The sequence below is a fragment of the Symsagittifera roscoffensis genome, chromosome 2 (genome assembly GCF_963678635.1).
Source record: "Symsagittifera roscoffensis chromosome 2, txSymRosc1.1, whole genome shotgun sequence".
In the NCBI taxonomy this organism is placed as follows: domain Eukaryota; kingdom Metazoa; phylum Xenacoelomorpha; order Acoela; family Convolutidae; genus Symsagittifera; species Symsagittifera roscoffensis.
In genome coordinates, this window is record NC_087063.1 from 60709455 (window position 1) to 60735033 (window position 25579).

Sequence of the window (25579 nt, forward strand, 5' to 3'; positions counted from 1 at the left end):
CTTAGCTATGTAGTTAAAAGCAAAAAATGATTTTCAATTTATTGTTCTGTTTAGGATATTTTCAGAAAGATCTGTATATCACCAATTAGCGTACAACGATTTACAGGGAACGCTGCCAACGAGATTTACATTGGTGTATACATGTGTTAGTACGATTTTAGCTCTAGAATTGTTATTTCAGGCTCTTCGTCAATATAGCAATATTTTAGCGTATACATGTGTTAGTACCATTTTTAGTTCTCGAACTGTAATTTTATGATCTTTGTCAATATATCAAAATTTTAGTGTATACATGTGTCATTACGATTTTTAGTTCTCGAACTGTTATTTCATGATCTTTGTCAATATATCAAAATTTTATTGTATACATGTGTTAGTACCATTTTTAGTTCTCGAACTGTTGTTCCATGATCTTTGTCAATATAGCAAAATTTTGGTGTATACATGTGTTAGTACGATTTTTAGCTCTAGAACTGTTATTCCATGATCTTTGTCAATATAGCAAAAATTTGACGTATACATGTGTTAGTACGATTTTTAGCTCTCGAACTGTTATTTCATGATCTTTGCCAATATAGCAAAATTTTGGTGTATACATGTGTTCGTACGATTTTTAGCTCACGAACTGTTATTTCAGGCTCTTTGTCAATATAGTAAAATTTTGGTGTATACATGTGTTAGTACGATTTTTAGTTCTAGAAGTGTTATTTTATGATCTTCGTTGATATATCAAAAATTTGACCTATACATGTGTTAGTACGATTTTTAGTTCTAGAACTGTTATTTCAGGCTCTTTCTCGATATAGCAAAATTTTGGTGTATACATGTATTAGTACGATTTTTTGTTCTAGAACTGTTATTCTTCAATTATTAGTTGTTCAAGTTGTTTGGTTTTTGCTTCAGTTTCTATGCCTTCGGTGTATTGCGCGTAGCGCCTATGTTAATAAATTGAAATTGAGTTAGGACCGAGTTGGTTAACTCATAGAGTAATTTCGGATAGGGTACACCGTCTGCTCGTCACGCTATCTTATTTTCGGCCGGATAGATTCGTGCAACTTCTTAGTCTAATACCGATCCTAATCTTACTCTTATACTATCTAGTCTCAGGTTGTTTAACTAGTCTCTGCTAGGCTCAATAGATCTAGGGTATACTGGTTTATTGCGGCTGCTGAAGTGCTCGGGAGAGTCCAACTAATTTCTAAGTTAAATTCAAATCTCTCTGGTGCTGAAATTACAAGTAACTTCAGCACTTACAAATAAGTGGGTTGTTAGTTAGATGGATCGTGATTGGTTAATATTAAATACTTTACATTGGTAAAACATTTAATTTATCCAATCATAAAATATAGTTTAGATCAGGTTCCACCCATCCGGGTTTTACAGAGTTTTTTAGAACAGTTCTTCTGTAATTCAAGGATGGATGATGGACGTTGGTATTTGGTGAACATCATAATTTTCTTCCGCTTCTTCTTTGTTAAAGAAGTTTCAGGAAGCTGGAGTTAGGGACATAAGACGTTGTGTTCTTCTTGTGACAACGACTGAGTCTCTGCAACAAAATCAATTCTGATTTCAGAATGGTTGGCTATGTCAGGTTTTTCTGTTCTTCGGGGAGAACTTCTTTTGTGTCTGATCTAGCTTGGGAATGGCGTGGAGATTGTGCGTGGAGGGGATGCCTGGTTACTCGGATCTGTACGTACACTTGGGTCATCGAGGTGGTCATTGGTCTAGTTCAATGAAGTCCTTTTCTGCGAGGTCAAGTCGTACTCTAAATCCTTTGAGTTGTGATTGTGAGCGGCATATTGATTGTAGTTGGTCATTCTCTCTCGAGTGTGGTGGGGTCGTTTTGTCTTTTGATGTTCGTCCTTGGTGTTGTATTCTGATCTATGTATTGCATCATGTGATTTTACATTTTATAAAACTTTTATTAGTTTAATATTTTTTAATAATGATTTTAGTTAGTTGTTTTCACAAAAGCTTTTTGTTTTAGTTCGGTTATTTTGAAGAGTTACTCACACTTGAGTAGCTCTTATTAAAAATAGAGGTGTGGTCACAAAGCGTGGATGTAGCACGGTGGGTTAGGCCGGCTATAGAGCATGCTCAGGACGTCCTTCCTGGTGGGTTAGGCCAGGAGTGGGAGTATGATTTCATGCGGTTTTTGTGAGGGGTCCTGTTATGTGACAACGTTTTATGTTGGGTTTGTTGTGGTTTTTCTTATGTTTTGTTGGTTGTGTCCTTTTTTCAAAAATCAAATTGTTTGTGGTATGGGTTTGTCTTTCGACTTTTTTGTGTTTTATTATTTCTTTCTTAGACTTTATAATAGTCTTCAAAAGAATAAATTATCCAGTTTTAAACTGGGTTAATCCGGTTTGGGTACCGTTGGTTTCCTTTTCTTAGTCATGCTGTTATTCTATGATTTGTGGTATTTAGTAAGCTGCGTTGGTTAGTTTTGTTTAGTATATGATTCCTTTCCAACCGGGTTAAAGGAAAGTTTGAAACATGTTATTATATGTTAGAGTTGTTGAGTGTGAAAACTTGAAACTGAAATTCATTATTTTAAACAATTCTTCGTGGGCGAGCTGTGCGAGTGTGGATAGAATTTCTGTGCGAATGAATGAAAATATCAAAAGGTTAGTACTGCAATTGCATTTTATTAATTTACTGCATAGAATTTGGAAATTTACTGCTAGTTATGGGGGAATTTTAAGATACAAATTTTCATCATAATTAGATTTACTGCTTGTGGGGAAAATTTTAGAAATGAATTTACTGCATTGGTATTAAATTTATAAATTTATAAGTGTAAGAGATTAATAGAATTTTTGAAATCTGTTTGATGAAATTTGCGATTTTTATTTGTCTTTTGTGGTTTTTGTAGGTGATCGTCGGATGAAGGCTAAAAATCTAAAGAAAACATGAATAAGGTATGGTAAGTTTTTAATATTTCAATTAGTTAGTTATATTCATTTAATTCATACTTACCTGTTAGTCGTCGGGGAAAAAACCGTGGGGGAAGATGTCGTGAATTAGTTCTGAAGTTGTTAGTAGTTTAGCTAAGATGCGGATGATATTTTTAGTCTGAAGCAGTGGCCAAAGCAATTGAAGTGCCTTGATAGTGGTTAGTTCTTCAGTGCCAACTGCAAACTCATAAGGTGTGTTTTGGATTAGATTATATAATTTGTGATTGAATTTAGTGTTGTGGATGAATTCTAAAATTGGGATTTCTATAGGTTGTACAAACTCGTGCGGGATAAGGAAGGGTCGGGATTCTTCGGCGTTGAAGGTCTTGGTGATGGGACAGAAGATGTACATTTGGGTTATGGGGTCATAATTACGAAGAATACCATGAAGGTTAGTATCTTTAATGCAATATGTGAAATTTAGGAAAAATGGTGAAGTGTATTTGGAATTTATGAATTGAAAGCGATGGTGTGGTTGTCTAGAGGGTGTGTGTAGGTCAAAGTGATTTTGGATGAAGCGATAATAACTATATGTGTGGGTTTGTTTAGTGCGCAACATAATATCGTGTGAGCAGTGTAAATCTCTTTCGTGTGGTGCAAGGAAATGAAAGGTTAGTGAAAATATTTGGAAGCGTTCTTTAAAACTTTCGTATGCTTGTGTGTCTGTTAGTGCTTCTGAAATAATGTGGTCAAACTTGCGATCGAAGATATTTAGTGTAAATACATATGGTGTTTTAATGAAAAATTTCTCGGTGATTTGTGGATTAGCGAAGCGATCGTCGTCTAAGAATTGATCTTGGTTAGCTCTGATGATGTTGTGATCATAGTATTCGAGTGTATATTCGTTAGCTCTAGGTGCAGTGTGTGTTTTTAGTGATTTTTTATATCCAACGTAAGTAAATTGTCTAGCGGTTAGTGGTGTAGTGAGTCGATATAGCATGTCCGTATTTCGCTCTATATCGATGTGAGTGTTAGATAAAGGTAAGCAAAGAGGGTTAGTAAAATGATAATATGAGGTCCAAGAGAGAGTGGGCATTAAAACGTATTCATCTACAAAGTTGCGTGTTTCGTTAGTGTCGTGGGGGGTGTTTAAGGTGTATTGTGGGAATGAGGGTAAGGTGATGGCTAAAAATTCTTTTGTGTTAGTATGCTTGGGGTGGTTGATGTATTCACGGGCTGTTCCTGGTTTTGCTGGGAAAGGATGGTTGGGGAACTTTCTTTTAAAAGTGCGGTAAGCTCTATTAGTGTTGAGTGAAGATTCAGTTGATGTGGATGATGGTGCTAATGATTCAGTATAATTTGAAGAGGGTGTAGGGGTAGGTGGGTTGGATGAATTTATTGTGGAGGAGATTTGGTTTATGGTTGGTGTATTAAGGTGGTAGGGTTGTTGTTGAAGGGTAATAAAATTATCTAGCTCTGGGGAGATTCGGGGGGTGTCTGGAGAATGAGATGATTGGTCAGAATGGTATGAGGAGTAGGTTGGGGTAACTTGGGAAGCATAAGAGGGTGTGGGAGTGATTGGGTCAGGGTTATTGGATAATATGGGTTGAAAAGGGGGTTGAGAAAAATTAGAAGAGTTATGAAAATTATTGGATGGGGATGGTTCTGAGTCGGCAAATTCATCGGGGGTTTCAATATTCGGGTTATTGAGTTGTGAGATGGAATATAAAACTGAGATGTGTGAATTAGTGTCGGAATTCATGCCTGATGTTACATTACTAGATGTGAAATCGGGTGGCGGAAAAGCAAAAAGTGGTATTATTGGGATTGGAGAGGTAAGATTGGTTGGGTGGGAATTTGATCGGTGTAGTGATCCAAGTTGGCGGCTCATCGTGGGCTAAAAAAATGATTATTTTGAGACTGAAAAGCGGTGGTATGGGGTTGTTCAATAATTTGTTCATAAGTATTATCATCTTGTGACTGGTGTGTCATTATATGTTGGATGGGACTTTGTGATGTGGTGAGTCGAAAATTTGGATTATGTGTGATGGCTAAATTTCGAAAATTTCGTGGGACTAGGGATAGTGGATGGTTATTTGGTAGGGGTGGTAATTGTGGTGCCGTTGGCGTTATGTCTACATTGTTATGTTCTTCGTCGTATGTATTTTGTCGTGTTGCTATTTTTGTGTTATATTCTTTTATTTGTGCGTCTAAAAGAATTTTGTTTATAGATGTAGAAAAGATTCCAAAAAATCCTGCAAAGAGTATGCGTGCTACACTTGCTTGTCGATTGACTTGTGTGTGTATAGCACATGTGTTGTAGATTCCTTTTAAAAGTGAGAAAAGAAATCCAATAAAGTTAAACATTGCGTATAAAATAGTCAATTTTTCTAAGATGTAGTAGGGCCATCCTAGAAAATCGAGGATCTCATTTTTGAGTGTAACAAAGCTAAAAATGTTAATTGGTGATATATCTTGGGGACGGTATTTTTCACCGTTTAGATATATATAATCTTTAATGTCTTTAAAATATCCGCTATAGTCTTGCGTGTAGATATCGGCAAATCCTGCGGTTTCTGCAAGTTTGCGTAAATTTTGGTCTATTGATTGTCTTTGTATAGTGTCCATTTGTGTTAATAATTCTTGGAATTGTTGTGTTCTAATGTGATGTTGAATATCTGATTTTTAATAGATTCCTATTGATTGTAAGTCTATATTTGGGTTTCGAGCAATAGCGCGAATGCTTTCTGGTGAAAATTTTTTGAGTGATTGCATTAATGTGGGATATGGAGTGAGAAGATAATATTTATTTTCATCAGGGTTTAGTTGTACTACATTGTGGCTATTTTCTGATCCACATGGGACTGCGGTATCCCAGAAATAGGTTCTTCGTGAAAGTGTATCCACGAAATGTACTTTATTCTTATAAAAGATAGGGATTCTTTTATAACATCGTTTATCTTCAAAAACGTATAGTGGTGATACTTTTTTAGTACAAGTATAAAACCATAAGATGTTTCCTTCATAGTCTAAAAAATTTGATCTATTTCCAGATAATAAGTATCCTGCATAGGGTATTTTTAATACTGCTAGTGCAAGTGATTGTAATATTTGTGTTCGTTCTAATTCGCATAGGTGGTGTAGTGTTTCTAATTCGGAGAGTGACATTTCTTGAAAAATTCGGCTAATTGTATAATCTAGTTTCATATCTAAATGAATATCATAGTGGATATTACCGAAATATGTAGTATTCATTAGTGATAATTCTTGTAAGCGTGTGCTTCTGGTGTCATGGGGTTTTAGATGTCCACCAGGTTGTCCGTTGCTTTTTTCAAAATTAACTGGTATATAGGATGTTCCTTCGTTTAGAGGATGACCTGTTGCATATGGGTCGATTTTTACTTTTCCAGTGGTCATGTCGAATCCTTTTTCGTATTCAACTAATATTTCAGAGTATTGTGTTCTGTGAAGTGGATTCCTGTATTTACATGCAAGTTCTGTTTCTTGATATATTTGAAAACGTGTCAATTTATTTTCTATATTGTCTATGTTTCTAAAATTAGAACTTAGTTTTCGTGATGGATGGACTTGTTCATATGGAATTGATTGTATAAAATATTTTTCGTGAAATTTTATCATACGAGCGTGTATTTTTGCTACTTGAAATGTTGTACATGTATCTTCGGGGAACCAAACAATTGTTGCTTGTGTTCTCGTTGTAGGGTCGCAATAACCTTGATCATTTTTACAAGGTAATCGGATTCCTTGATAGATCATTGTATTATCTGATAAATCTCGTGTTAGTTGTATTTTTTCGAGTTGTATTTTCCAATCGAAAAACATTATTTCTTGGTATCCTTTATTTTTTGTGTCTGCTTTGCAGTTTGATGGGTCATTTATACCAATGTGTGGTATCCAATGTTTATCGTGTAGGTCATAGGTTAATCGTCCGTGTGCGCCGTTATACGGGTATTTTTCGTCTAGTTTTATATGTCCTTGATGTCTTTCAAGTTGTGATTGATGTACAGAGTCTGGAAAAACTTGAAAATTAACTAACTTTCTTTGGGAGTTTTTATTTTGTGTGATGTTTAGTCTAAGTAATTCATTTTTACAATCGTCGGGATTGAGATGTAAAAGACGTTCTATATTACTTTGATAGAATGATTCATGGTCAAGTCGGTTTTTGTTTCCATTCGAGACTTGTGAACAATGTACTTTCTTTTCGGAAAATGTTGCTGTGAATTTATAACCTGTAACTGTTGTTGCTCGGGCTTTTGAATAGAGTGTTGCTATTAAATCTGTGGTTTCTATAGCTTGTGGTTCTGTTTCACATTGTGATACTTGATTTATTGCATATTTATGTAGTGTTTTTTGTTCATTTTCTTCACAATCGTAATGTGTTACTAATAAATCTTGTGGTCCTGTACGAGGAGAAGGGTTTATGTTTTGATTTGAGATTACTAGAAAAAGGAGTTGGAGAAAAATTAATAATTTTAGAATATACATGTGTATGATAATCCTGAGTATGGATTATAAAATGTAATGTAGCCAATTGTGTTTTTGGTATATCTGTCGTATTTGTATATTACTTCAGTAGTTATAAACGGTGGTGGTAGTGATTGAGCTGTTATGTTAGGTGGATTTAATGGGTAGGGATGTTGGGTAATATTATTTAACTTAACTGTTATTTCAAACTTTAATTGTAAACTGTTTTGTTGGAGTATTTGAATATTGTGATCACGGATATCGTTGTGAATATCTTGGCGATATTGTAATCTATTAAGTGCCCAGTTATGAAGGCGGTTACTTTCTTGATGTTGTCCAAATAGTGGTGGAGGTGCTGTAAATGTATTCCAATCTAGTCTTAAAGGAATATTTATTGATGATTGTTCTCGATATTTGGCGTCGAGATTATTTGGAAAATTTAAGTTAAAGGGTGGTGGTGAAAATTGGCTTATTGATGGTGTTGATGGTAGTGATAATGTTTCTGGTAGTGATGAGGATGTTGTTGTATCCGTAGAAATATCTATGGGGTCATTGACTAAATTTGGTTCACCTTGTGTAAATGAATGTGTAGTCCAATATGGAAATCGTGATGTTTGGTTTGTGGGGTTGAAAGGATTTTCACGTATTTGCTCAGATGTTGGCGTTGAACCTAAGTAATCTGATGGTAGGCTTGAGGTGCTACGTTGTGAAAGAAGCGTAGGGGTTTCTGGTAATATACCAATGGGGTTTTCTGGAGTGTTTTGTGATGGGGATTGAGGTATATCAAAATGAACTCGGGGAGTTTGAAGATTTCTGTTTCGTCGAGGATGTATAATTTGTCTATTTATTTCGACTGTATTTTGGTTTTGACTAGAATTTCTTATTCTACTTAGTTCTTGTGGTAGTGTTGGGTATAGGTTATATGTTGGTTCGCTTAAAGGTGCTTGTCGTTGAACTGGTTCTAGTGGTTCTGATAAACGAGCATGTCGTTCTTCAAAAGTGTATGGATTGTCTTGAAAAGAAATTCGTGTAGATGTTTGAGGATTTTGAGTAGTTGAAGGTGGTGTTTGGTTATCTTGGGATGATGTCGGTGAAGACTGATTCTGTGACTGTTGGGTAGCAATTTTTGATGGATTTTTGAATTGTTACTTTAGTGGGAAGGTTTATGTTTATTATAGTATTCTTCCAAAAAAAGAATTAGAAGGATTGTTGCTAGGGCAAATGTGAAGATTGCTTTCTTTATACATTTACATATTGTCAAAATGAGGGATGATAAAAATGTTATGAAAATTACAAACAATAAAAAAATATCGGTTCTACTGAAAATTGTTCGTATCATTTAGACAAGTTATATGAATCGTACCTGTGGATGTAATCAAGGGTTTTGGAAAGTTGGAGGAATAGTTCGAGTATAGTGTAGAAAATTAAAAAAATGTTACAAAAAATTATTAGGATTATTAGAAAAGATTCAAGTATATCAAAAAGAAATATTATAAAGGTTTCAAGTATTGTAAAAAAATGTTTAAGATTTATGAGTATTTGAGTAACTGATTGAGAGAAGAGCATTTAAGAAATGATCTCTTGGTCGAATATTTTTTGCTGTTTGAGGCGATTTTCTAGTGTGGTCGGATTATTTATTAGTTTTTTGACAAGTGGGTTGAGTTCTGTAAAAAATTGTTGGGGGCAATTTTCATGGTGACTGGGAGGTCGTCTTTTTCTTTATTTTTGTTTGTCAAATGATCCGGGGTATGGTGAGATTTTTATACTTTAGGCTAATTAAAATGTTCATTTTGTTACTTTAGGCTAAGTTAACAAATTTGCTTTGGGGGTATTCGTGGTCTGAGTTGGGGAAATATTGTTGATCTTTGGGTTATTAGATAAGGGAGGGGTACGGTACTATGGTGATATTTATTTTAGTTGTCAAGTTGGAGTGGTTTGCTTATTTTTGACCTGGAGGTCGTAAAGTTATAGTTATAGATGTGCCTGGAGTTCTATATGATTCGTCTAATTGGTCTTAGTTTGAGTTAGAGAAAGTGACGGATTGGATGAATCCTATTGGTCTATTTTGAACTAGAATTATTACGTACTTGTCAGCATGTTATTTTGAAAAATGTAAATGAAAAATGTTTCAAAGGTTTCAAGATAGTGAAGTATAATGTTAAAATTACTTTTGAAATTCCACTTTCTTTAAAATTTTAGATTGGGGGATGAATATTTTATAGTTTTTACGTGGTTGATTTCGGAGTCTTGTTGTTTTTCGATTTTCCGATTTGTCGATTTGTTCTTGGGGTATTATTTGTTCGGTCATTTTTCTATTTTTTCTTTGTTTTGGTGATTCTTTATGGTTTTGTGTATTGATTTTGGTGGCGATTGGTTTTGTGTTTTGATTTTCGGTGGGGTTATCATTTTGTTCTGTGTTTTTCAGATGTGGTTCATTTTGAATGATTTTTAATCCTGTGAAAGAATATAATTGAGTTAATTCGCGGAGTGCGTATTCTTTTGGGTAATAAGGTAGTAGGTTGTTTCGATGTTGAACGATTTCTTTTTTGTTTGAATCGGTAATCTTATATGTGACATCAGTGGGTCTTGCAATTATTTGGTATGGTCCTTTTCGAAGGGGTTGTAATTTTTTAGAAATTCCTTTTTGAGTATTAAAATTAGGTATTAAAACAAATGTTCCAATTTTTAATTCGGAGGCTGGTGTAAAACGTGAATTGATTTGTTCATTAATGTTTTGTCTTTGTAATAACTTTTTTGTTATTTTTTGATAAATTTCATTGTGTTTTTTATCTCTATTTAGAATCCATTCGGTGTGTGTACCGGAGGCTAGTTTAAGAATTTGTGGATGATGAAAATGATCTTCATCGTGTGTATGTAAAGGTAGGTTATAACAAATTGAATCTTTATTTGGTTGACAATAACCTTGTGCGTTTTTATGAGAATTTGCTGTAAACATTATTGGTTTGCGTGGTTTTTGGTTAAAAACCATTTCATATGGTGACATTCCTAAAGTTGTCGTTATTTGTGAATTATATGCTAAGGGAAATAATTTTACATCTGCTGACCATTCGGTATATTTTGTATCATTTCCGTTGATGATACATCTAAGATATTCTTGTAATGAACGGTTCATACCTTCGACTAAGCCGTTTGTCCAAGGTGCATGAGATGTACGTGGTTTGTGTTTAATGTTATATAAATGACATAGTGTGATAATTTCATTATTTATGAATTCTGTACCGTTGTCTGTAACTAAAATTTCTGGTAGTCCAAATTTTGCTATCCAGTGTTCATAGAGTGTTGTGTAAGCGTAATAAGCGTTACAATGTGGTACTGGGTTAAGTGCTACATAATGTGTAAATGCGTCAACAATTACCATAATGTACGAGTTTCCTTCTGATGAGGGTGAAATTGGTCCTTTAGTATCAAATGAGATACGATGATTAAAGTACAAACTTTGTCCTTTAAAATCTTGTTTTTGTGCTATTTGTTTTTGATTTGGGTAAGGTTTATTTAGTTGACATACTATACAGTCATTGCATAGTACTTTTATCCAAATTGGTGCATTTGGGAAATAAAAGTTTTGTATAAAATTTGAATATGTTTTCTCTGATCCAGAGTGTCCTTTAATATTTTGTGTATGTGAAATATTAAAAGCTATAAGAATCATACTTAAAGGGAGACAGGGAACTGTAGATTCATTTAGGTTATACTCTAAAAGGTCTGTATTTTCGTTAATTGTTGTGTTGTTAATTTTGCGAAAGTATCGGAGGAGTGTTTTGTTTCCTAGAATGGTTGAATCTGCTTTGATAGGTTTAGTTTTATATTTGTGCCGTGATTTCAGTTGTCTAATTATCGGGTCAAGATTTTGATATTGTTTCAGTGTTGAAATTGTAATCGTTTCTGTTGGAGGGAGAAAAATGTTTTCAATTTCGAATTTAGATAAGGGTATTGTATCAAGTGGGTCGTGAAGGTCAAAAACTTGATTTATTGTGTATTTTGAATCATTTGTTTGTGGTCCTGATAAATTTATTTTATCAGTTAAATCTTCTTTTTCAATTAGTGGAAAATGGTCTTTCTTAGGCGGGTGTTGTTTTGTTCGTTTTTGTTGGGTGTTATTTTTTATCCATTGAGAATATGGGATTGGTTTGAAAGTTGATGTGCCAAGTAGATCAACTTCATAATGATTATTTTGACAATCTAAATAAAGTGGGAAATGTTGTAAATTATTTATTTGTGATTGTTCAATATCAGTTTTTACTGCATATTTGCATTCCAATCGGGGTGATGTTTCGTTTTCTGCAAGGTAGAATTTTATGTTTTTGGGTATTTCAACTGTTGTTTTTCGTGTAAGTAATTCAGGTGGTGTATTTCGACTTAAGGTGTCTGGTAATGCAAGATTTTTTCCTGCAGTCCAAACTATATGTAAGTTTGGAAACTTCATTAGAATTAGTTGAAATCTGTAAACTCGGTGGTTTGGGTTAGATTTTTGTGTAAAGAGAAAGATGATTGGTTTATGGTCTGTGAATAGAACTGTTGGATGTTTTGATCCAAGTATCAGAAATTCATATTCTGTCAGTGTATATATTATGGCTGTACATTCTCTCATTAGAGTTGAGAGTCGTAGCTCTGCTTGAGTGAATAATCGAGAATTTGCTGATATGAGATTCATTTTATTTGTACCATTATGTGATTGTAATAGTGCTGCACCGATGCCAAAGTTCGAAGCATCGCACATTGCATAAAATGGTTGATTTGATCTGGAATTGTGTTTGAAATTTGTTCAGTTAAAAGTTTCTTTATTTCTTCAAATCGTGTTTGATGTTCTATGTTCCATTCAAAATTATTTTGTTGTCTAAGGATGTTATAAAATGGTCGTAGATATAATTGCATTTTATAAACATATTTACTTAAAAAGTTTAACATTCCAAGAAATTCTTGGATTTTCTTTTTATTTGTTGGTGGTTGAAGTTTTTGAATAGCGTCAATGCGTGATTTCAATGGAGTGATTGTTTTTCTTTCTATATTATGTCCTAAGAATTTAACTCTTGTCAAAAAGAAGTGTGATTTATCGGGGGCGGCCTTCAGATTTTCGTTCTGAAGTATTTGGTGATATTTTTCTAAAACATTGAACATCTCGTCTTTTGTTTGTGATTGCATAAAAACATCGTCTAAATAGGTGATTGCGTTTTTCTTGAGTATTAGTGGTCTAAAAATTTTGCTCATAAAAGCTGAAAATGCTGCTGGTCCTATGGATATTCCATAGAATAAGCGGTTGAATTCATATTGTTGGTTTCCGATAACAAATTGTGTTAAACGTCGTGATTGTTCATCTAGTGGCATTTGATTGTATGCACTATTCATATCGGCGGTTGTAAAGTATTTGCCGTTTATTTTTGTTAAAATAACTTGTATTGGTTCAATGGGCCAATTACATTTTGATTCATCTATGAGTGAATTGAGGTATCTAGCGTCGAGAACGATTTTTAATGATTCTCCTTTAGCTAGAATGATAACGGGGTTGATAAATGTGTTCCCTTTTGGTTGTTCTTCTTTATTAACTGGTGATATAATGTTGTATTGTTCTAAAATATCGAGTAATCTGTTTACTTTATCGTGTAAGTGAATTGGTACTTTACTTGCTCTTTGTTTTTTGAAAACTGCGTCTGGTTTTAACGGGAGATGTAGTGATGAACTGATTTTTCCAACATCGAATTTTGATGTTGCATAGACTGATGAATATTTAATTAGCTGTTTGGCTAATTTTTCGAATTCGTCTTGTGTTATTTGTGAATGTTGGAAATTAAACATTGTTAAAAATTTTTGTTGGTCCTCTGTGTAGTTACTTATGTTGAATGTAGGTTTGAAATATGGAGTTTTTGTGAAATAATCCGTATTTCTGTTTTCGTTATTTATTATATTATTTATAGATAATTCTTCATTAAGAATTGTAGATTGGCAAATATCTAGTAATTGGAGTATATTATTTACGCGGTATGCTTTTTCGTGTATTGGTGATATTGTAGCGTTGGTTTCACAATATCCTAAAAGTCCTAAAGGTAATGTTACTTGGTAAGGTGTGTTATTATAGACATGTAAGGAAATGATATCGGAATTCGAATTTTTCAAATATTTTATGGATGAGATTGTGATTTTGAAAAATTTGTGAATAGGTTTGAATTCAAATTCTGACATATAAAATTTTTGTTTGTTTTGTTCTTTATCATATTGGTGAACTTGTTTGATTGAAAAATTATAGATATTTCCTGATAGTGGTTTTAGGTGTTTTCTTTGTTGGTTAAATATCGGGTAGAATTTTGAAAAGAATGGTGGTTGTTTATTTAATCTTTGAAAAAATGTTAAGGATGTTTCTTTTGTTTTTGTATATTTATCTTTGATTAATATTTTACTATTTAGTATGTTAATTGTTGGTATATACTTCGAAATAAATGGTATTCCAATGATATTATATTTAATGTCAGTGATATGGAATATTTGTTTAAATGGCTTATTTAAAATTTTGCTTTGTTCCATTGTTCTGGTGGGGAGGAGAAATAATTGGATTTTTCCGTAGTTTATCAATGTTGATCCTTGTGCTGTTGCTAGTTTGCTGGAGGTTTCAAGAGGTGTTAGCTTTGGGTGTAAGGTTTTTATTTCATTCCATGTGGGGATGTTTATTATGTTTGATTCTGCTCCTGAATCAATTAAAAAATCTATTTCAAGGTCTGGTGGTTGAAATTCTTTATTTCTTGGGCTTTCTAAGAGAAATGGTATTGTCCAAATTTTTTCTTTGGGTTGTTCTTTTTGTATATTTTGATAAATGTGGTTTGTATTCAAGCATTTTGTTTTGGTATTTTTATTGGTTTGATCTGTAGTGTTAATCTCGTTTGTTTCTTGCGTCGTTGGTGTGGAATTTATGGGTGTAGTGCAATAATTTTGAAGAAATTCTGATTGATTTTCATATATGTGTGATGGAAAGGGTTGTTCATATATGACAGATTCATAGTCATTTTCGACTTTTATCATATTGATAGAAAGAGTGTTTTCAGTATCACTTTCTGAATCTGATGATGTACAGTTTATTTGATTGAGTTGTAACGTATCAGTTACTGTGTCATCAATACCTGGAGGGTCTGATGTTGTTTCTGGGTTAGATTGTACTTGATTGATTTGTCTTTGATGTTTAGGTGTACTACTTCTGTGGCGATTATTAGAATTATTATAGTTATTATTATTCCGGTGTGGTGATTGGGAATAATTTCTATAACGATTATTATAACTTGGGTGTCGATTTTGTGAATTATTTCGCGATCTGTTTTGGTAATTATTGTTTGGTCTGTTATAGTTCGATCTATTATATGAGTTATTCCTTGATTGATTGTTCGGGTAATTCTGGTTTCGGTTGTTTGAATAACTTCTATTTCGATTATAGGAGTAGTTTCTATTCCTATTGTATGATGAATTTCGTGATTGGTTGTTTGGATAGTAGTTATTTCTTGATTGGAAATTAGATCTAGAAACAAATCGTTGTGTATTTGAATTTGATCTGGAGTAGTTATTTCGACTATTTGGTCTATTGTAGTGATTTTGTGATGAATTATTCGTGTTTCTTCGTTCTGGTGATCTTCCTCTATAACTTGAGTTATATGGTGATTGATTTCTTGTATAATTTGTATTGTTCGGGAGTGGTTTTCCTGAACTGTTGTTGCTGTGGACTGTTTTGTTCGGTAGATTTTGATCTTTTTTCATGTATTGATAGAATGATTTATTTGGTTCTTTATATTTTTGAGGTTTATTTTGATTGTCTTGCTGTTTTTGTCTACATTCGGAAATACTATGTCCGTATCGTCGGCAATAATTACACCATTTTTTGAAAGATGGTTTGCCTTTAAAGTTTGGGTTCTTTTCGTAGATATTGAGTATTTCAGTGATTTTTTCAACGAGGTCTGTCTCTGATTCCTGTATATTATTAATATTAGTGGGAGTCGTTTCAATTCTATTAACGTATTGTAATTTCAGATTTTCCGTTTCTTCTAGTTTCATCGTGATTTCTGCTTGTTCTAATTTGTCTACTAGTTTTCGAAAATCTAAATCGGGTTCTCGAATTGAAGAAGGATGGGATGCTCTCTTTTTTATTGCTATTTTCCTTAATTGTGGTGTTAAGGTCATCATTAAGATTTCTGTCATCTTTGTGTTTTTATAGTCATGTGTATTTAATGAATATGCTTTTCGAACTAGTGTTTCGATTCGTACTGCTATTTGCTTGATGGTTTCGTTTGGTAATCTGCGAATTTCATTACATAAAACTCTTTGTTGTTGTTTGTTTCTTTCGGAGTCAAACATTTTTGAAAATTCTTGTGTAAACCTTTTCCAGTTTGATTTTATTTCTAGAGGTAGTACTGAAAACCATTTTTGGGCTGCGCCATCTAAGGTTGTTTGTATTAACGCTGTGCGTCGATGTATCCAATTTTGATGTAGTGGCGTATTAATTGGTTCAGGTCCAATATTTAAAATCAGGTTTGCTGTTACTGCATTTAAATAATCTTCTACAGAGTATTCAGGGTCTGTTCCTGTGAAAACCATTAAAGGTTTGTTTGATGTTATTGATGATCCACCCATAAGGTATGGATTCATTGTCATTTGTAATGATTCTGCTGCATTTGGCATTTGAGAAAAATTCGAAAGTTGGTTTCTTGTTATTTCATGTTGTTGGAGATAATATGGGAGTGGTATTTCATTTTGCATTTGTGATGCTTGATACGAGTGTGCAGTCATTGGATTTTGTTGTTGAATTGGTTGAAAAGATTGTGTATTAATTAGATTTTGTTGTTGAATTGGTTGTTGATGTTGTGCATCTATTGGTTGTGGAGAAAAATTTCTATGATTTGTACGTGTTCTCTGTATTCCTTGTCTACGATATTCTTGAGTATTTGGTGCAAATATATCTGGTTGTAAGAAATCATCATCTGAGGATAAATAATCCATTTGATAAGATGTCTGTTTTTTATTTTTATTTTGTTGAAAAAATGGGTAATTTTCACTGTGATCCTGTGGAGGATTTGTTTGGAAATTTATTGAATTAGGTTGGGTCATTGGGTTATCCCAATTTCGGGATCTTGTATATTGGTTAAAATTTCTTTGTGGTTGATTATATGTTTTTGATGGATGTGTATAATTATAATTATGGTCTGCAAAGTTGTTTCTAGTGAATGTTTTGCGTGTTTTTGATGGTATTGTCATGGGTCTGTATGTTTGGTAATCCATATGTGAGTATTTAGGGGCAACCGAAGGTTTAACGGTTGATTGTAAGGTTACCTGTGTTTGTGAAGGATTTGTATTTCTTGGTGTTGTTAAATTTGGGCGTATTGGTGAAATACTTTGTTGTGTAGTTGTTGTGTGTACAATTTCTTCATTTATGAAGTGTGATGGTGTCTGGATATCTTGTTGAGTAAGATTCCTAGTTCCATTGAGGTTTTCATTGTGTATAACTGTAGAGTTTAAACTATTATTTTGTGTATCGGGTAAAAATGTATTATAGTTTAATGGTGTCGCATCAATGGTTAATGGTATTACTTTTACATAATCTCTTATGTAAGATATCGTGCTTATTGCTTGACTTGAGATTGATTGTGGGAAGCTTATAAATGCGGGATGAGACCATTCGGGGTCCCAAACATAATCTGATTGTTCTGTGATAGCGGTATCATCGTTCGAGTTTTGGGGTCTAAAATTTTTTCTTGCTTGTGCAATTAAATCAATATTGTGTGTGAAATAATCTATTATGAACCATGCCAAAATTTTTTGTAGATCGTGTTTTGTATGTTGTGAAACGTCGTCTTTCGTGAAATTTTCTTTAATGATGTTTAAATAACTAGAGAGTAGTGTGATTTCATGTCGTACTCTTAAATGTTTAGATGTTTCTGTCGGTGAGACATTTGTTATTGGGATTTCGTTTTCTAATATCGAAATATAACTATATATTATTGCGAAAACTTCATTGGTGAATATGGAGTTTGCTCTTTGTGAGTTATGATATTGGATGCTTTTTATATATTCTGAAAAAACTTTTGAAAATTCTAAATCAAGATCGTCTGTTTGAATTGTATATTTTCTATTATTATGGTTTGGTGAGGTGAATTCTATGGAGTAGATTCCATACTGTTGTGTTATGTTGCATATATCTTTTAAGTAGTGATCTATGATTTGTCTTTTGATTTTTACATCGGGGAACTCTGTTTTACATGGACTGATTCCGGGTTCAAATAAATTTACGAGTAAATTTTGACAAAATATGTGTTGTCCTCTATCAGTATCTGCATCTACTATAAAAGGAAAGATTTCATCATCATCTGGACTTTCTTCACCTGGAGTGTGCGTTGAGCTCATTTTTTCGTTCGGTGACTGTTAATATGTAATTATCAATGTGTCTAATTGGTTGATTCCAATTGTATAAATGTACTGGTTTGTGTTTGTACTGCTTTTTTATTCTTCTTTTTCCTCTTTTTGATGAATTTGAAGTTGTTTCTGAGTCAGAAAAATATAATTGATCGTGAAGTGGGTAATTTTTATCTATTGATTCTTTTAGTTTGTAAAGTTCGTCTAAACTGTTGGTTTCTGATTCTGAAAATGCGTTTCGATTTTTTGAAAATCTTTTTCGTGTTATTTGTCTTTGTTTCGTTATTATTTTTCTTTTTAATGTTTGTCGTTTTGTTCGAATGTATCCAACTGTTTGTGTATGAGGTGTGATTACAAGGTCGTATTTTTTGTTATCTATTTCACAATTGTGTAAAACGATTGTTTGTTTATTTCCTAGGTTTTTAAATGACATAAGGTTTAGAATGACGGATGCAAAAGGTTGTTAAATGATTTCTATTTTCCTAAACTGTTAGTTCTTACGATTTTTTGGTTAGCTTAACCTGGGTCTATTTGTTCAGGGTTGGAGAGAAAAGTATATCGATTCCGAAGAATGATTTTTTACTTTCTCGTGGCTAGTATAAGTTAAGGTGTTAACTTACTTAATCTTACTTAGGGGTAGTGATTGTGTTCAAGGGTTGGAGAATAGTAAATCGATCCACAAGGTTCAGGTATAATTAGAACGCGAGTAGTTCGTTAGATACTATTTTAAACTTACTAAGTCTAAGATTTATCCTGGGTCTGGTAAGAGGGGGGGTCAAGTGAAGGATGAATAACCGAAGTTCTTCACTGTTTATCCTAATTTGAATGATTAGTTTTGTTTAAAAATTTCTATTAGTCTTAGGTCTTTAGAAAGGTTTGGGTAGTGAATCGACGTTTGAGGTCGTTAGACACTAATTAAGTGGGTGGGGGAGAACAAAGTTGTTCTGTTTGATCCAAGGATAAGCCTTGATGATCAAATTTAAAATTTAATTAAGGAGAAAATGATTTAAGATCCAAGGATAAGCCTTGATGATCTGGTTTTAAAATTAAGTGAATTTAAGTTTTAATAAATTTTTAAATGTGTGTAAAGGAAAGATTTAGTGTTTTGATGATATTAGTGGGTTTATGATTGCTGTTATGTTTTAGATGATGGAGCTGGAACAACAGGATGATTTATGATTACTAACCATTTATTGTCATGCTACTAATTTTTATTTTTATTTTTCAATAAATATTTTTCAAACATGTTTTGTATATTACTGCAGAGTTTTAGGAAAACGATCTTAGATCTTTTTATCAATCGTTATTGTATATTAATAATTTTGTTTAGCGCCTGAAATGATTTTGAAGATTAACTTCAAGGTTTTATGTTTGCAAATGAAAATCTAAATTCATTGCCAGTAGTATTCTAAATATAAAAGTTTGTTCTGGTTTTTGCCTAACTATCATATAGCTATATGGCAAGTTTCTACTTTGTCGTATGTCGTCTCTGGTTCGAGGTCTTCTTCCAATTCCGGGTAGTTCTGTTATGGTTCGGAATATTGGCTCTGATCTATTGAGTCGTAGAGACATTTCGATTAAATTATTGTCGTATAACATTTTTTAAATGTTTTTGTCTAATTTCTAATCTATTTTTGGTTAATTCTAAGCTATTAAGGTCTTGTTCGAGACTTATGGTCGCACCAGATGAGTTAGGACCGAGTTGGTTAACTCATAGAGTAATTTCGGATAGGGTACACCGTCTGCTCGTCACGCTATCTTATTTTCGGCCGGATAGATTCGTGCAACTTCTTAGTCTAATACCGATCCTAATCTTACTCTTATACTATCTAGTCTCAGGTTGTTTAACTAGTCTCTGCTAGGCTCAATAGATCTAGGGTATACTGGTTTATTGCGGCTGCTGAAGTGCTCGGGAGAGTCCAACTAATTTCTAAGTTAAATTCAAATCTCTCTGGTGCTGAAATTACAAGTAACTTCAGCACTTACAAATAAGTGGGTTGTTAGTTAGATGGATCGTGATTGGTTAATATTAAATACTTTACATTGGTAAAACATTTAATTTATCCAATCATAAAATATAGTTTAGATCAGGTTCCAAAATGAATAGCATCTATATTTCAAAACATTATATCAAGTTAAAAGGGACAAGAGTTTGCAAGTAGAGTTCCACAAAATTTCTCGAATTCAAAACTAGTTAAGTAGTCAAATTGATTTGATCAATCGTGTGCTAAGAAGTACATAATTTATATCAGTAATTCCCTTTATAATAGTCAATTGCGTTAAAAAATTTCTTGTGCTCAGAATTTTTGAGTGCCTAGCCTTAAATTCAAACATTTCAACGATTATTTATTTCAAGTTGTATTTAAATTTTTTTTATTGCATATCCTAATCAGTGACCAGGGAAGAATCATCAAGAAAGGTGATTTCACGTAGTGCTACACGCATATGTAGGTAAAGCAGTTACAAGGTAATTAATTTTTAAATGTCAATGCTAAACAACATGCTTCCATAAAGTGCTACATTTAAATATGCCTGTTATTCGAGTATGACTCAATGTAAACAATCGATTGAGCCCCTTTAAAAGGATCAGTTTTAAAAGTGATTGCGCGAAATAAGCTCGCAAAAGAAAGTAAATCAAGCCATATCAACTATATCAAGAAAGTATATCAGTATATCAAGCCATCCATTCCTCAAACAATCCGTTTTTTTCCTTCATTCATTCGTCTAGCCAGCCATCTATCTATCAAGACATTCATCTCTCTAGCCATCCATCATGCATGCCATCAAGCCGTCCTTCAAGCCATCCATCGTCCAGCAATCCAACCGGCTTTCTATCAAGTGATCAGTGCCTCCAGCAATCTATCCCTCCAGCCAGCCAGCCATCCATCGTCCCTTCATCAGTTCTGTTAACAGTGAATGCATCCATCCATTTGATCAATCAGCATTCCATCATGCCATTCATCCAACCATCATTCTTACATCAGCCAATTATCAAGCCATCTGTCAATTCATCAAGCCCTATATCTATTTTGCCGTAAATCATCCAGCCAGCCATCGCCCAACCAGCCTGCTTTCCATCCATACATCTATCCCCAGACATCGTCTTTCCAGCCAGCCGAGCATTTATTTATCCTTCCATCCAGCGTCCATCCGTTCAGCTATTTAACCAGCCAGCCGTCTCAGATATACCAGAATTTTTTGTTTAAGATAAATGCTGTCATTTTTCAGGCGGAGATTTAGCTGCAAAGGGTCGCTATAATACGTAAAACAAGTGTGAAACTAGAAAGTTTGCAATAATGGTGGATCAGAGCCCTAAATTGTTTTTTTTTTTGCTTTGCGAGAAGGGGGCGGTATAATAGCAAAGAGCCGTAATTAATTGTTTCCAAAAAGCAACATAAAATTGTTTTACAGGTGTCCCAATTGCATTTTGCAAATTCAACACCCGACACGTGATTCGGTTGGACAGGCAGTCCATGGAAGATCACTACGAGGAGTGTCAAAGTAAGGGCATATTGGAGGCAGACCTGAGGCCACATGTGCCCAAAATCCACGGAAATCTCAATTTCCCACCCCCTGTGAACGCCCCGGAAGTGACGACTGAGGACGCGAAAGCGTTTGCCAGAATGGTAGGCAAGAGTTTTAACGGGCTCGTTAAAGTTTCATTGCAGGAAAAATAGGCGTGAAAACCAAAGTTGCTTATATATAAATTGGATTCCTGTAGAGTTTAGAATTTTTCGAAATGAAACTTCGGCGCCAATATGTAATAATTTTAGTGGGAAGCGCGTGCCAAAAAAAAACTATTTTTTGGTCAAAATTTTCAAAAAAAGTCTTTTTCAAAATTTTACCTGCGGGGTAGAAAGTTTGGCTAAATCAAGGTTTTTTAGTGCTTAGGGAGAGTTCTGACATCATTTTGGTCGACCTAAAAAACTTCCGAACATCCGCACCCCTCGAGAAAATCCGAGATCCGCCCCTCTGTGAGTGTGTGTGTGTGCGTGCGTGCGTGCGTGCTTGTGTGTGTGTGTGTGTGTGTGTTGGGGGGGGGGGGGTAGGGGTAGGAGAAAAGAGCCGAAGTTGGAAGTTCTAAATTCAGACTTTCGAAGTTGTTTATTCAGACCGGCAAACCCGGGAAGCCGTACATGATTCGTTGCCTCAATGGACCGACCCCATTACGCACTTCTGACTCAATGAATAGAGGTGCTCTACTGGAAACTACATTAGCACCGCAAAAGGCAACAAATGTTAATTTGGGATTGCGGACTTCAACTAACAGTGACTACCCGAGAGCGGTGGGAAGGGGTCGGGGAAGAGGCAGAGGCAGGGGGAGCAACTTCACTTCATATGAAATGAATGGTGTCAACATAGCTACTCAAAGCTATCCTTCGGTCGGAAGAAGCCAGGCTCCTGCTCCTTCCGGATTTGCCTTGGGAATGGGAGGGACCAGAGTCGGCAGGAGCTCGTCTGGCTCGTCTTCATCTGAGAACAAATGCAGGGTTTCTGAAGACGAGGATGGTTCGGACAGTGATGATGATATTTACAGTGAATTGGCCTTTAAGCTCATTATTGGAAGAGGTAAAACTATCGGAAAATGAAATGGTAATTGCAAATGATGGAAAAAGAGAACCGATGAACAGGCACAATTGTATCTATTCCAAATTCGCAGCCGTTCAAAGTGGTTTAGAAACTGCCTCAGAAGTAATTATTGCAGCAATCAAATAATTTTTCAACAATCGGAATCAAGCAGCCCCAAACGTGTTTATTCCACTGTTCATTTCGACGAAAAATGGCTGCTAGACAACCACGAACCATTCGTTTCGAATTCATCTTAGTTCAATTATTTGTTCAAATTGATCTTAAGCCTTCAATATTTTACTTAATGTTTTTATTTGTTCGTGCAACTGTGTGCTTTTTTCTTGGCTAAAAGTAATTCTAAGCTCAAATAAGCAGTGATTTTTGTATGATATTATTAGAAGAAGATGAAAATAAGGCGAGCACTGAGCAAATTTTAGATAAAAGATTGGAAAAAAAATTTTTAGTTACATTTGGCCTGCATTTCAGTAACCTGTTATTTGAATTGGTTATTGATACGCTGCCGAGGGAATAGGTGCAAGCGATGTTTTTACATGGTCTGTCTTGAGGTAATGGTCGCAGATTATGTCATATCTGGTAAATTCATCATGATATCCAATTGAATCTTATTTGAAAATGGACTGGGGTTTTCTAACAGTTCAGTTTGAAATTTACCTATTTCGCCAGGGAAATTCTGTTTTGCCTGGGAAATATATGCCAAACATGCCCTCTTTAAAAACAAATCTTTTCGCAATTTTGTTTCGTCAGGGTAATAAATCTTTAAAAACAAATCTTTTCGCATGATGATAATCTCCGTGGTCGAAAATTTTTCAAGGTGGTTTTTGACCAAATCTTTCTCGCAAAAAAATTTCATAATAGGAGATTTTTGACGGTTCTTTTCTGGTCAAAATTAAAATCAAAGGCGACGTAGGCTAATCTACGTCACCAAGGGGGCAAGCGAAAAAACCATCGAATCGTATCTGGTTGCGAAGGAGAACGTGTATTACGATACACGCCGCTCTCAAAGTCTTCGCGGTCCCTGTTCAACCAAAAAAAGGAAATAATCAGAAAAAGCTTTGCTACCCATGAAAAGGCATAAAAAATCGAAAATGGTAGCGTTAAAAATCGTAATAATCCTCTGGTGACAAAGCATTTTCGAATGCATCCATAATTAGCTTTTTTATCTGGTAGTTTATGCCTGTAATCTGGGTGATACTGGTTTGGCATATGGTATTAGCCAACTAAACTAAGACAGTTAAATAAATAACGCTAAATAAATACCGCGATAAATAATGCCATCTCGAATAAATACCAAAGAAAATGCGCGTGAGTCCAAAACTTGCCACTTTGGCTACTTTCAAGCTGGTTGCAAACAATCCAGCTCTCTGACACATATGGAAACGGCCCCGGAATCAACCCCACAAGTGAAGTTCCTACAGTCCACTGAACAGGTTGAATACTAGTTTAATAAGATCAATTGATTCATTTAGTTTGATAGTTTTGATGATAGCAGAAGACAATGTCTGGCAACAGACTTTTTGAGCATGTTTGCGTTTTAAATGGCAGTTCCATTGACAGATTTAGTTTTTCTTCTAAAGGTTTTGTCTCGGCTTAAATGGTTTCGACTGATGTTATTTCTGTTTAATTTTCTCAAAAGTTGTCGTTTGAAGGACTAATTTTTGATTTTTTTGTGCTTCCACAGAGGCCGTCAAGCTAGAGAATTTTCGTAAGGCTCAAAATGTTTTAAAGCGCATTGTCTCGGCTCAACAGTCTTCTACCCAAGTATAGTCTGCTCAGTATCCACTTGATAAGTTTTGTTTTTGTTGCATATTGAAAACTGGCCGCTCTGTTTCTCAGTAACTTTCCTCAAACCCAACCGCATTCCAAACAAACAAAAAAGTCAGATTTAAAAATGTTTCGTTTCAATTTTCTTTACTCAGGCGTTTGTCTTTTTTGAACTAGCTGCTGTGCTATTTATTGTCGTATCGCAAGTTGTTCAAAGCTGTGCTTCGCATCTGTATAATTTTTCCTGGGTTGAATTTTGAGTAAATTGAATTTAACTGTAGCATGAAAATATGAAACAACACTTGGCTGAAAAGCATATTCGGGTTTTAGTCAATTCTTATTTAGACTGGAAAAATTGGACACAACTTGATTGTTTATATATACGAGGATTGAAAGTTCGGTGCATAGACATTTGTGTCCATGACATTTGTGTCTTTGACAAAATTGTCCTAAACTATAAAATTGTACCAGACATTTTGTCCAGACGAAAATGTCTGAAATTATTTTCTTCCATTTGACCTTGTGATCTTTAATTCTTTGATGTTTTCCGTATGTTTGATCGTTCTCCTATTAGGTTCTTCATGTACCAAAAGCCATAGAAAAATTAAAGCGAGGCCGAGTTTTGATAAACAATTTTTTAAAAAGTTCAAAGCAATTTAGACCGAGCGGTGAAGTCATTAGTTTCAAGATGAAAGGTCGGAAGTTAAAATCTCGGATCGGAAAAAGTTTTTCTTTCTCAATTTGGTTGAAAATTCTTTACGAAAAACCCAAAGTTGGGTGAATAGGGCAAATTCGATGTGAGTTGACTCGGTTGGGTAAGAAGGAAAGGGGGTAAGAAAGAAAAGCTTGATTACATTCATCAAGCTTGGCAACTCCAACTCTCAATGTCAAATCTAGGTTTTTGACGAGAGCCATTTGCCGCCAGTCGGCCTATGTAGTTATCTTTAAAATAGTTGAAGATCGGTTGAGCTGTCGGGGGCACGTTTTTTGCAGTGTTTCAAATGCCTTGGAAACGTCGCTTACTGGCAAGAAAGCGGTACTTAGTAGCATTCTTACATGCTCACGGAACTCCAGATCAATCCTATAGTTATTTTTATTTTTACATGCTCACGGAACTGCAGGTCAGTCAAGTCTATAGTTATTTGTTTTTCCAGTAGACTGATCGTGGCGCCACATGCTTTGGCACATATAGAAATAACAATATTGAATTTTTAAATGTTTGGCTTGGGATGTAAGTGCATTTTTGACCGCTATTTCGAAATCAATGGTTGCTTATTTGGGAAGTTCTATTTCGAAACAGTTTAACAGTCGAATATCAGACTATTCTTTCTTGTCTGGAAGCAATCTGGATGCACAATAGGGACCAGAACTCCTTCAGCTGATGCATGTTTTGTGCTTATCTGAAAAAAAAAACATTCGGTGCCGTTGAAAACGTGCCTCGTTGAACCAAT

At 34.4% G+C, this 25579-nt stretch overlaps 1 protein-coding gene across 1 annotated transcript in view; it reads left to right on the forward strand.

Annotated features, from left to right (window-relative positions):
- Positions 1 to 23035, forward strand: part of LOC134839505 (uncharacterized) — a 48548-nt gene extending 25513 nt beyond the window's left edge. Inside the window, exons 2-3 of the mRNA XM_063855083.1 lie at positions 21189 to 21403; positions 21890 to 23035. Coding sequence (XP_063711153.1) covers positions 21189 to 21403; positions 21890 to 22366 — 692 coding nt within the window. The 3' untranslated portion in view covers positions 22367 to 23035. The remainder of the gene's footprint in view (positions 1 to 21188; positions 21404 to 21889) is intronic.
- Positions 23036 to 25579: the final 2544 nt, after the last annotated feature.